The sequence below is a fragment of the Salarias fasciatus genome, chromosome 11, assembly GCF_902148845.1.
Source record: "Salarias fasciatus chromosome 11, fSalaFa1.1, whole genome shotgun sequence".
NCBI classification, from domain to species: Eukaryota; Metazoa; Chordata; class Actinopteri; order Blenniiformes; family Blenniidae; genus Salarias; species Salarias fasciatus.
Genome location: NC_043755.1, coordinates 14,657,541 through 14,670,840, shown reverse-complemented (window position 1 = coordinate 14,670,840; position 13,300 = coordinate 14,657,541). Strand labels below are relative to the sequence as shown.

The following is a 13,300-nucleotide window of genomic DNA, read 5'->3' as shown; positions in this document are numbered from 1 at the left end:
GTTAGAAGTAAGAAATTTATCGATATTGTGCAAAGTGTTTTATTTTATATTTAGTTGTGCCTCAGTATCTTTAGAAAAGGGGTCCTCAGTAGAAAGATGGAAATGGATTGAATAATAATCATGTACACATTTGCCATGTTTTTTGGGTGGTATTGCAAGCTTATTTCATGTGGCAATGGCAAATGGTATGTAAAAAAACACAGTTAACAGTGTGAAAGTAAGTGATAATATTGCAGTGAGTTATTTTACTGAATTTGATTATTATTTCACTTATAGTGCTTTTCCACCATTTGAGCAGCCCCTAAAATTCTTTATTATTGACATTCACCCATTCAAACATCAACAGAGACGGCTGCCATGAAAAGCACTCAGTCCATCCTTTCAATGTGTGGACAGACAGGGAATTGAAACCTGTGATCTTCCGATTGAGAGACAACCCCCTCTTCCCGCCGAGCCACAGCACCCATAAAAATATGTAGACCCTGGGGAAAAATACAAAAGAAAAACTCACAAAAACTATAATTTGCCAGAAGCACAAAGAGGCAAAAAAATGGCATGCCCATAGAGTGCAGACAGTGCAGAATGCAGCAGGTATGATGATCTACATTGACTATGCTGTTAATATGATATGCATGTGCAATGCTGCAGTACCCACAGTCATGTGACTATTGTGTTTGTGAGGTGCTGATTGGAGGTCAGAGTTCACAGTCCCAGGAGCTTGAGAGAAGACGATCCTCCTGGGTCTCTGTTTTCACCTTAATGATGGCGACGGCGTCGGCAGCCTGGCTGCTCTACACCTGAGGCTGCAGTACCTCCTGCCAGTGGTCTAGAGTGCACTATCCGTGATTCAGATGTGTGCAGTCTCCGATGTTTTTAGCTCATGATACGCAGCGTTTGGTATCCACGTCCTTGATGGAAGGAAGAGAAGTCCTGCTAATGCTCTCTGCCAGCCTCACTACTCCCTGGAGGCCCCCCCAGTCTGCAGCTGAACAGCTGCTGCACCAGAGAGAGATGCTGTTGGTCAGTGTTCTCTCTATGGCGCCTGAGTGTTGTTCCCCTCCTGGTTAAGGCTCAGGTGGACTGCAGATGAAATTGCATCCTCTGTGGAGCAGTTGGGCTGGCAAGCAAACCGGAGCTGGTTGAATGTGGAGGGGAAGTGTAAGGTTGTGTGCTGTTTTATCCGCCTCTTGAAGCATTTCTTAGTTGTCATTGCTTTGGGAGGAAATTCTCTTAAGCTGGTTATGGAGGACCTTTTTGACACTGACATGTTTGTGGCCTGCTTCAAACATGATGGTCCATTTGCCTGGTTCAGGGAGAAGTTATAAATGTCAGTTAGAACTGGGATCAGCTGGTCTTCAAACTGCTTGAGTATTTTCCCAGGAATATTATCTGGTCCTCCTGTCTTGCTGATTTTTTTTGCTTTTGCAAGGTCATGTGGACATGAGCTCTTTCAAGCTGCAGCACCTGCTCGTCTCACTGTGGTGCTGTTTTCCTTGCTGGGGTGGTGTTCAGCGCTACAAACCTCCCCCCAAAAATTGCTGAGGTCATTAAAGATACCATTGTCATCCTTTTGCAGGAAACTTAGGTTCCTTTGTTGTTGTATGCCATGCCACGTATCCCTGGTGTTGTTTGGGTCATGCAGTAACTCCTGGATTTTGAGTCTGTGTTCATGCTTTACTTTCCTTATGCATTAACTAGAGGTGTCCCCGACTAAGAATTTCCATAGTCGAATCTGATTCGTCCGATTCTGCCAATTGTCGACTGATAGTCGAATCTATCATCTTGTTTGGCGGAGGGCGGGGTGGGGGGGTGCTGCAGAGCGTGCCTACACTGGGAGTCAGAGCAGCGCAGCACAATGCAGAGCGGTGCTCACACAGCACACGGAGTCGGGGCGCCTATACCCACAGCCGGCCCTGATTGCACTAATAATAATAAAAAATACATATAATTAAAAAAAAAAACAAAACAAAACAGCGCAGGCAGGTAAAACAACACTTATTTTTTTCCTACACACTGAAACACAGACTGGAACAAAGTGTCGGTAACTCTAAACATCAAACAAATGAAGTATAGTTCAAATGACCAAACCCACTTCTAACAAACGGGCTAAAGCATGTTATTTATTTGGATCTATAATCTCTGCAGATAAGCTCACATTTTTTGGCTAAACAGTTTCTCACATTATCTGCTCAAATTAAATGAAAGGCTTAATTGCACTGTGTTGGTCCGTTTCGCAGCGCAACATCCATGCAAAAACAAACACTAAATTAAATAGAATTAGCCTTTTAGATAAATAAAAATAATAATATAATAATAACCTAAAATATTACAATTAAACGAAATAAAAGTCCGCATTAAAAATGAGAATTGAGTAACAGAACCGTCTTTTAATAGCCCAATTATCTGGCTACTTACCCGTTTAATGTGGAAAGCCATGTTGTTGTGAAGTAATATGAAAGGACACAATTTGCATTTGACTTTTTTTGGATCATCTTTGACTTGGTCTGAAGTTCTGTTTTTTCCGACATTGTAAGACTTTTAAAGTTAAGCCAAATCACCACCGAGATGCTGCTCTGTGAAGGAGCTCTGCGCAAAATGGGATTGTGCCACTCACCATGGTGGTTGATTCACAGACACTAAATAGATAGAATATTGAATAAAACTACAAGTTAAGTAAATTTTTCCACAGTATATTTGATAGGCTAACATGTATATCAAATAGGCTTTATATCATGTTTATTTGGGGAAAAAAACCAAGCAATTCTATGTAAAATCAGTCATTCAGCACCCCCATACAGCTGTAATGGAATGGTCCTCGTTTAATAACCACATTTTTTCGATGCTTCGACTGCGTGATTGGCAGTCGAATCAGGCCCCTTCGAACGAATCGTCGAAACGTCGACTATCTGAGGACACCCCGAGTATTAACTCTTGTTGATCTTCGATCCTCTGCATCACCAAATCTAAATATCGTGTTTGTGCTTTCAGCATAGAGTGTACTTTCTCCAGTCATACAGAGTTTGTTGTTGGCCCCGGTAGTGATGTTGCTGACACTGATGAAAACGAGGTTAACTATGGTAAAATACTGAGGCAAGTTGAATGATCTGCACTGTCAGAAACTTGATGTCAGGAGGAGAGCAATGACTGTGGACGATGGTGTCACTGTTAGTCCAGTTGGTGTTTAGGGAGATACGTACACAAACCTCCACCCCAGGATTTGCCAGTTCACATATCCTGTTCAGGCGGAATCTTGATAGCCACTCCAGGGTAAATGTAGCATCGGGAATGGACGAGTTTAGCCAAATCTCCATCAGAATTGAAGCACAGCAGTTTTTCACCTCTCATTTTATTGCAAAATCCAGTTGTTGGTAGTCTAGTTTATTCTCCAGGGAGCGGACATTCGTCGGATGAATGGAAGTGGGGTTCTTCACAGGTTTGGCTTTAGGCTGAAGAGACTAAAGTTATTATTTTACTGCAAGCTTAGCTGCCCTATCTCCTATTGGCTCTTCTGCAGAAACTGGGTCAGAGTTATTGGTGTGCATCAAGCTGTTCAGGTAGAATCATATCCTCCAGAAGCTCAGCCCTAGCCTTTACACTGTTTACCAGAGCTACCAATAGAGGTCAACAACGGTCTAGTTTTCTGTAATGTGTCAAAATCACAATGCAAAAATCAAATCATCTTTTAACAGAAATACTTCACCAGCTTGTACAGAAAAAGTGATGAAAACAATAAAACAAAACAATATCATGATTCTAAACTGTCGTGCTTTCTACATTGTTTATTCCAGTGACTGGATCGCTGCAAGAATTACTTGAAGAATTACTTCTTGCTACTAATCTATCACTGAGTATATCAATAAGGTTTAGTATTGACCTGGGAGCACATACACCTCCATTACCTACAGCAGCACACACCATGCTTTTTAAACATGTCTGTGATCTTTGTGTGTGCATGTTCTGCACATGCACTCTGAAACCATTGTTACTGTAGTGGTAAAATTAATTCAAAAGTGTGTGACACAGAGCGTTTTGATTTGCTTTTTATATCAAACATTATGGACATTATCAATACAAGCAAAACAATGAATGAAACGAAAATGAAAACTTAACATGCTCACAAAGGTGTAGGAAGAAGTAAAACATTAAGTCCTCCAGTTCATCAGTTTACTTCCTGTATTTTTTTCCAGCCAATCACATCCCCATAAACCCAAATCACCACATCCCAAAGAAGCAACCAACAAGTAAACAAACAGAGCAGAAAATAACTAAAACTAAACAACTAGTGCACTCCCCACCCTTCTTCCTCCCTGGAGAACAGATACTACTTCTTCTTCTAGTTTTTTACCGCTGCAGGAACTGCTTCATGGTTGGACCCTGCCACCACATCTTGTGTGTGTGTGTGTGTGTGTGTGTGTGTGTGTGTGTGTGTGTGTGTGTGTGTGTGTGTGTGTGTGTGTGTGTGTGTGTGTGTGTCGCGCACTGTTTTGTTCGTCAGTGTCATGACAACCCCACCACGCCCTCCAGTAGAGTAGGTGTCGGTACTGCTCCGCGCGCACACGCTGCTGCTTCACACACAAAAGAAGAAGAAGAAGAAGAAGACGACGACGAAGAAGAAAAAAAGGCGCTGAAGATCTTTCCCTTTTCCTTTCCCTGCCGACGGTTGTGCGCATGCGCCGCATGGACCGCTCTCCGCGCCTGCTGCTGCTGCTGCAGCCCCTCAACAGTCTGCTCGGTGGTCTCCCTCCTGGCACAGCATCACAGTTGTCCACGGCCGAGCAGAGCTCCGGTTCCCTGGAGAGCCGAGCTGCTGCCTCTCTTTGTGCGTCCTCCGCGAAGGAAGAAGCCTGCGCTGCTGTGCACGGTGAGTGTGTCAGGACCGAAGCTGCTGCTCGCTGCTTCATGGGTCACCGTCGCTACCTCTAAAACGTTGGATATTCCTTTTTATTTTTTTTTAAAATCGGCCTTCCTCCTGAACTGTCTCCTCCTCGTGGTAGCTTTCTCTCGCAGCCAGTCTTCTCAGATGGCCGGTCGGGACTCGGGCAGTTGGTGCATGGTGGTCAGATCCCAGCTAGCGCACAGCTAACCCTGCGTGCTCGTTGTTCGAGCCTCGGAGTGGAGCTACTTTAAATGACACCGGCTGCATAAAACCCAAACTTTAAGCACACGCCGAAGATGAGCGATGCCTTTGATGACTGCATGAGCGAGCTAATGTGATTGTTTGTGGTTGTTATTGCATGAAGGTAGGTCAAGAGTCAAGGCGATCAACGCCATCCTGTGTGGAATGAATGTTTTGATTTGATTCTCTGGAATAAATCAGCATATAAATCATGTTCTTATTTAATGAGATGCAACTGTGCATTTCCCAAAATGTCAACACAGTCATATAGAAATATGCATATCATATAAATATAAAATATGCAAAATATTAGACATGTATCGCATTTGAAAAAATTAACAACATGCAAGCTTTTTCTAAATACCTTCCTAGTTTGTTTTTTTTAAACTAGAACAGTAATACATTTTAATCTTTTCAGTGTGAGCCACAAATATGACACATTTTAACTCAATATCTACTATAACAGTGTAATTTAAATTAAGTATAAATAACTTAAGTCCCTAAACCAAATCTTGTGGAACACCAGTCATTTATCTACAGTGTAATTCAGTGTTATTACAACATAGTGGAAATGATTATTCTTGTTGTGCCATCTCAGTGTTAAAAAGCACTTCTTATGTCCTAATGTTCCACTTTGTGTGTTGGTGAAGAATGATTAGTTATGTCAGATATTTTACATGAATCATTTAAAACACCTGTATTGTGTCTTTCCTACAGCTGCTGATACATTTTCTGCACGATCCGTTGATGCCGAAGATGTTGATCGTTTCTCCATGAACCCGTATTGATGATCACCCAGTAAGTCATGTTTTTAAATTAAATTTTCCAGGTCTGTTTATGACTGAATTTTCAAGTCTTTTTTCAAACTGCACAGTGGGGCGGCGGTTAGTGCTGTTGCCTCACAGTGAGAAGGTAGAAATACTGGCCAGGCCTGTCTGTGTGACGTTTGCATGTTCTCCCCATGTGTTCCTATCCTTAGTCCTACAGTTCAAAAACATTTGTGAGGTTAACTGGTTGCCCTAAATTGCACATAGGTGTGATTGCGAGTGTGTGTTGCTCTGTCAACAGCATGATGGTAACAACAATGCCATTTTAAATTTTATCAATTCTCAACTCTCACAAACTGCACTGAGGAACGCTGACTTGTTTTCAGATGTAACATTGAAATTACTGTCGTCTTCTGTATGAGGTTTAATTTCCTTTGCACACGGACCAATATTAATACAAGAATTGTTCATGTCATGAACAGTTTATTCTATATTGTCAGTAATTTGGTAGTCGTTCTTGAGAAAATGTGTTGGGAAAGTTTTTTTAAGGTAATTAGATTTTAAAATATACCTGTTCTGTAATTTCTCTTTAGTACTGCAGTGTATTTTCTGAATGAAAACATCTGAAAGACAAAAGCAATGAATTACCTTTAATAAACATGTAACCCTCTCACCACAGGCTCGTAATAAACAACACTTTAGAATGAAATTGATAAAATGACCCCTCTTTTAAGTTAACAAAATCAATGGTGAGAGAGACATTTCAATGTGAAATAACAGTCTAGGGTTACATATGAATTTCACTGATTAAATAAAATATCAAATTTGAGGCTACCAGGCTATGCTTTAGAAGAATACTGTTCGTTGGACCTCATGAATTACAAGATGGCGTTCTCCACACTGCAAAGGTGTAGCACCTCCTAGCGCACATGTAGACTCCCTGTCAGCAGGCTGGCCTCCCTCCGTGGCAGAGCAGCAGCAGCAGCAGGCAGCCGGACTCTGACCCTCCTGCAGACCACAGACTGACCTCCAGCAGGCAGCATCCGTGACGGTCCAGCAGCTCTCACCCACGGTGCTCCGCTCTCCGCTCTCGCGTCGGCCCAGTCATCTTTTACAGATAGAAAACCACTGTCAATACCAATGAATTATATTTTCAACAGTGTTTACCACCTTAAATTGTTTATAGAAAGAATAATAAATTTGACTCTTCCCAAAAAATATAACCAACCATGAATTTTACTATGAAAATACATTAACATCAAACCATAAGACGGAATAACACATAACTGATGTATATCAGGTAATTACAAACAAAATCAGCATTTGTTTAATCGCTCGAATTGCAGTAACGTAACATGAAAAAGAAAATGTTCTGATATCAAAACGTCTAAAGTGTGACCCTTCTTGGCTGACTTGACATCATCACACCAGAACAGGATCAAAAACTCTCATCTTACAAAACAAAACACTACATCAGATGTCATGAATGTACTGCATTATTATTAGTCTATATCACATAAAACCCTTGTACTAGTATCAAAATACCCTCCTATAACAACTTTTATGGAGGACTGAAGTGCAACAATAAATGCTCTATTAAATAATTACTGAAATGTGTCATTAATTACCATAATGACAATTGGAATTTATTACTAAACTGTCATTAACTCTTTAAAATACTAAATCATTTCTTGTCAAACAAAAAAAAAAACCCAAACATATTAAATATTTCACTACTTAATTATTTCTTGGTCCAGTGTTGCAGCACTTTATGAATTTATTTTGTCTGTCAAACTCCCCGGACCTGACATGAATCTAGCCGCATCCACTGCTTTGGTCTCCCGAGCCGGAGGAGTTTTGCTCAGAGCTTCTGCTATCAAATTCACTGCTTTTCACTGTGACTGTCCAAACAGAATATGTTGCGAATAGAATATGTAATTCTGAGCTCTTTTGGGCTGGTTGAAGACCAGACGTGCTGCTGCATTCTGGATCATCTGTCGAGGTTTGAGTGTACGTGCAGGGAGACCCGCCAGAAGAGAGTCGAAGTAGTCAATGTGAGACATCACGAGAGCCTGAACCAGAAGTTGTGTGGCCTGTTGGGTCAGGAAGGGTCTGATCTTCCTGATGTTGTAGAGGACATAACGACAAGATCGAGAAACTGAGGCCACGTGAACCTTAAAGGTCAGCCGGTCATCAATCATGACACCCAGGTTTCTGGCTGAGTTTGTGGGCACAAGTAGGCTCGAGAGTGAAGTTGGACGCTGATCTGAGGTTGATGGTTCACGGTGTCAAAGGCAGCAGACAAGTCCAGCAGCAGTAAGACAGAGGACTGACCTAATTCTACATTCAGTGTAAATTTAAATAAAAAACAGAAAAAGTAAATGAAAATGCTCCGCTGCAGTTTTCAAGATGGCAGTTCTGGGTTTCACGATAGCTTCGTCCCCAGCCCATGGCGTATTGGTGGTTCAGTCCTGCCCAGCGAAGCGTTGGTGCATGCTGTACACCTGTTTTGAAGGCCTGGAGCCAGGGCTTCGGTGGTGGAAACACAAAGACCTGCTGCCAAATCAGACTCTAGCTCTGAACTAGCACTGGAACCAGTTTGGAGGAAAATGAGTTTCAGTCTCCCGCCACAGTTTCTGTTTTTAGGGTTTGTGTAGCTGAATCAGGCTGTCAACAATGGAGTCAGACGAGTGTGTCACACATATAATAACTGGAAAGAACACACTGTGCTGAACAGTGAAGCTTTACCTTGTAAAACTATTAAAAGGTAAAATAAACAAGGCGCCTAAGCACAGGGAGGGTTGGTATTCAAATAATTTGAGGAATCTGTTTTGTTGCACTCTTAAAATTTATAACAAGGTGATTTCATTTTGTTAGTGCTTATTCCCCTTTTATTTAAAGTGTAAAAATGTCCTATTAGGTCTCTTTAATTTACTTTATTTTAAAAATCCTTTGTTAGCCATACTTTTCCCTTTAAACATTTTTTTTTTTAAGAAAATTTTGCCCATGCGGTTTTAGTTGCCACCGTTGGGCATAAAATGTTTAAAATTTATCTAATAATGCCTGCTATTAGTTATTGTTGTCCTCTATGGATCATGTTTAAATGATGTGTCTGCAAAGTCATAATGACTTCTGGGGATTTCACCATGTGTTTGTTTTTCTATTACACTTGTATTACATGAAGTTATGTTCAAATAACAATGAAAAAAAACCCAACATGAAATCCCAGTGTTTTTGTAGCTCAATTTTTGGTAAAACTAAGAACATTTTCAGCAATATGTATATATTTACTGACACCCAGGCACACTGATCTAGAGCTACAAGACATCAGATGCTAGTTTTCTGCATGACAACACTCGTGAAGCCGATTGGCTGAGCTGAAACAATACGGGCCACGTTTTCAGCGCTGCAGCCCAGGATGTGCCTCAGGTGTCCAATTCCTGTTCAGAGCTTCCCAGAATCCCCAGGCAGTGGGAGCTTTGACTCAGGAGGTTTTAGGCTCTTTGTCTTTTAAAAACACATTAAATTGGAAATTTGCTGTAAAAAACTGTTTAGATTATAAATTTTACTGCTTTTTGTATTTTCTAAATCATTGCGCAAAGAAAGACAAAGATTGTGACAAAATGTAATGTTTGTTATGTTACAGGAGACTCTTCAGTTGGACCAGTTCGCCTGTTCTCCTGTCGCGATGCTTGGCTTACAAGGAAATGCTTCATCCCCCAAAGTGTACCGCTGCGTGGCCTGTTCCGCCACCTTCAACGGACTGGCCTCCTTGCTTGTACATCAAGCAACCCATGCAAACGTAGCCTCCAAGGACCCTGACCTTCCGTCAACAGAGGTCAACCACAGCCTGTATAATGCGCCGTCCGAGAGCACGGGCTCGTCCAGTGAGCACCCCGGTTCGGAGAAAGCCTCGCCCGATAGCCCGTCTTCATTCTACATCTGTGATTGTGGAGAGGAATTTCAAGACTTCCCTCTCATGCTGGAGCATAAACGTTCGCACGCCCCTCAGCTGCAGCAGCCCCTTCATAATAACACCACTCCACAGCTATCATTTTCTCCTGCCAGCCAGTCAGATGTGGTCCTCAGTTGCCCATCTACCTCCATGTCCCCAGCTGCTGAACTGCCCATATTACCAGCCCTCAAAGCAGATGTGAGCCAGACAGATGGGATTGCCATAGTAACCTCTCCTCAAGGCCAGTGTGCACTCTTTCAAGAGGAGGAAGGCTTTGAGGACATGTCGGCAACCGTGGAGAAAATGCCAGAGATTGATGAGGACATGCACTTTCAGGTCAATACAAATTCAGTGGACGGTGCTGAAATGACAGAGTGCACGCCCAGAAACGACGCCCTCATGGACATCCTGGTATCGACGTACTCACCGTGTCAGTCTCCGAATCAGAATGAAGACTTGGTGATCCCAAAGCACGAAGTTCTACCTGTCGACATAACACCAGTGCCAAAAACCGCACAGGCGCCTATTCACGATCTTTCTGTTGCACAGCTGAGGCGACTTCTTGCAAAACCTGGTATAAAAACAAAATCTCCATCAATCAGTAAAATTCTAGATTCCAGTAGGAAGAAGGTTGTGTCTCTAACGAAGACTTTCTCTCCTGTTGTTCTTCTCGAGACTCGCAACACGCTTATGGATCCAAGTAATCATAAGACGTATGGGAGATACCAGTGTGGCCGTTGTCGTAGGGTCTTTCAGAACCTCAACAGACTGACTGAGCATCATTTCTTACATAAAAAAGAGAGAATTAAATGCTGTCGGCGTTGCAAGCAGCTCATCATTGGACGGATGCCTTTACCTGATAATCACGTGTGCCCTCAGTTTGCAAACAGGAGCAAACAATCATCAGGGTCTTTAAAAGTAAAACTCCCATTTCCTCAAAAAATAGTGCCGTTCCATGGTCTCAGCAGTACAAAGAAAGTTTTCTTTTGTCCGTTGTGCAAGCACAGCTACGCACGGCGGTGGAACCTGAAAACGCATAAATGTCAGGGTCCGCAGTCTTCCTTAGTTCAGTCTCGTTTCTCAGTTCACAATATGCTGTCTCTAAAAAATCCAAACATGCACAACTCTGACAAGGTTCAATCTGAATTCATGAAAATTAAGACTGTTGGTGTGGGCACTGAACCGGCTGCTGTTAAACTTGAGTCGACCTCGCCAGAGCAGCTTCTGGTCTCTCATGTGGCCTGGACACACCCAGCAAAGCAATTTTCCCCATTCTCCGCCAAATCTTCCATCGCTGAGCCGCACGTGGACTCCTCACTGCCTGGGATTTCACCTCAGCAAGGAGAGAATAACTGGGATTCGCAGGAAGTGAAGGGCAGTCAGGGCCAGTGGTTAATGCCCTTGGATGAAGAAATGGAAATGTTAAGTTCTGCAGGGAAAGCTGGAGAGAATAGCAAAGCTGAGCGACCGATGGTGGTTCAGCACACGGAGATGACAGGTCATGGGCTCCGTTATTTTGTCAAAGACGGCGTCAGACGTTACCCCTGCAGCAGGTGTCAGAAAACCTACAGTCGGGCATCGACTCTGAGGCGCCATCTGCGACTGTGTGGGTTTAAGCCGCGAGGGTTTGGGGCTGGGTCACAGAGTGGAGGCCAGGGAGCCATAACACTAAATGCCGGCCTTGCGAAGCCAATGTTTGCGTGCTTTGTGTGTGGGAAGACCTTCAATCGCAAAGATAACATGATGGTTCATAGAAGGAGATGTCAGTTGCAGAGAACAGTGGCAAATGTTGAAGTGGGGCCAGTGCGGCAGAGTGTTCCCTCCAACACGACAGACAGTCCAGCCCAGGAGGATGACGGTGGTAACTGGGGCATCATGTCACTTCCATCTGTTCTTCCAAGGAGAGTGACGTGTGAGTGTGGGGTCGGATTTACGTCTCCCAGACTCCTCCTTGAGCACTTACAGAAGCATGCGCAAGAATCCTACACATGCCCCACGTGTGGAGAGACTGTCAAGTCGTGGGCAGACTATGAAGTGCACCTGCAAATCCACATGCATTCTCATAACCAGTTGCTGACGGGATTGCAGCCGCAGCGATCTCAACCTCTGTTGCTTCGATTTCAGCAACAGCAACAACCTCAGCCGCTGCAGCAACAACCTCAGCCGCTGCAGCAACAGCAGCAGCAGCATCAGTCGCCACGACCTCCTCAGTCAGCACATCCACAGCCTCAGAAGCACCGCCCCGCACAGCTGCTGAATCCAGCCAAGAAGCAACAGCGGATTGTGTGCTCCCGATGCAACAACACTTTCGCAACTCGCTGCTCCCTTCGGAGGCACTTATCTTGGAATAGATGCAAAGGAGTACGAATTACAAATCAGTTTGCAAATCCACCGAAAGCCTATCACTGCTCCAACTGCAACTCTGACTTTCCAAACGCCGTCAGCCTGATGTTTCACCAAAGGAGCGGAGCCTGCAAGCCCACCATCAAGCCTGTCCGCTGCCCCGTTTGTCTTCGCTGGTTTGGTGCTGTGGACAGTCTTCAGAAACACTTGCTGACTCACAAACAATCAGATGCTTATCGCTGTGACGTCTGCAATGGGACTTACCCAAACCTGAAATCACTCAAAAACCACCGTCGAAGGATCCATCGCATCCTGATTGGAAATACTAAACCAAACACACAAGAACAGCAGGCATCCTAATGGCGCTTATTTCGTCGCTGGTAAATGTCCAGCGTAAAAGTACTCTGTTCCAATTTGCCAGTTTTGCTTTTTATTACCTTTCAGGATTTATTCAGTTTGGTGCAAACTGTTTGAAGTAACTTGTAAATATTAGTTGTTTGCAGTTGTAATAAGAAAAAGTTTGATATACTTGCATACTTTAGTTTTTCCAACTTGTCTTATACAGCGTAGCTTCATTAGCCTGCAAATAGTTTGAACAGTTTTTAACCACACTACCTTAGAGTTGTTGCTGTAACTTGTTTGTGTTGTGGGTGGAAATAAACAGTATGTGGAACATCATGTGCGCTCTATCATTTAATGTAGCGTGGGACTCATCTTTATTTACTTCTCACTGCCTGGAAGCTGGATTAACATAAAATATCAATTGTGAACAGAATTAATGCAACATGAAAACAAATATTTTCTTGAAGCCTAACATATTTCAAATTAAGGTGAATTTGGGTGTTGTTCAGAATGAGTTAAACATCAATGTTAAGAAGATAATTGATTGTAATGTAGAGATAATCATTTTACCTTCAATAACTGTGTGTTTTGGTGTGTGAACACACTGAATTTTGATTTTGAATGTGTTATGGCAGGATTCAGTTCATGCAAGTGAGAAAAAAAAATAAGCAAAAATTAATGACAGAAATCCAAACCAATCCATCAAAGAATTGTTATGGCTTTAGAGGACTTATGCAAAACAAAAATCAGCTGTTTTTAGAGTCATGTCAACCAGCA

General features: G+C 42.8%; 1 protein-coding gene across 2 annotated transcripts; it reads left to right on the top strand.

Moving 5' to 3' along the window:
- The first annotated feature begins 4,660 nt into the window (after positions 1-4,660).
- LOC115397220 (zinc finger protein 865) lies at positions 4,661-12,857 on the top strand. 2 transcript variants are annotated; one of them, XM_030103437.1, is made up of 3 exons: positions 4,661-4,861; positions 5,834-5,914; positions 9,530-12,857. In XM_030103437.1, exon 3 carries the CDS (start codon positions 9,572-9,574, stop codon positions 12,539-12,541), a length of 2,970 nt encoding a protein of 989 aa, XP_029959297.1. In that variant the 5' UTR covers positions 4,661-4,861; positions 5,834-5,914; positions 9,530-9,571; the 3' UTR covers positions 12,542-12,857. The 2 variants fall into 2 exon arrangements, with proteins under 2 accessions (XP_029959297.1, XP_029959298.1); XM_030103438.1 differs by lacking the exon at positions 4,661-4,861 and having other exon boundaries at positions 5,247-5,914.
- The last annotated feature ends 443 nt before the right edge of the window (positions 12,858-13,300 follow it).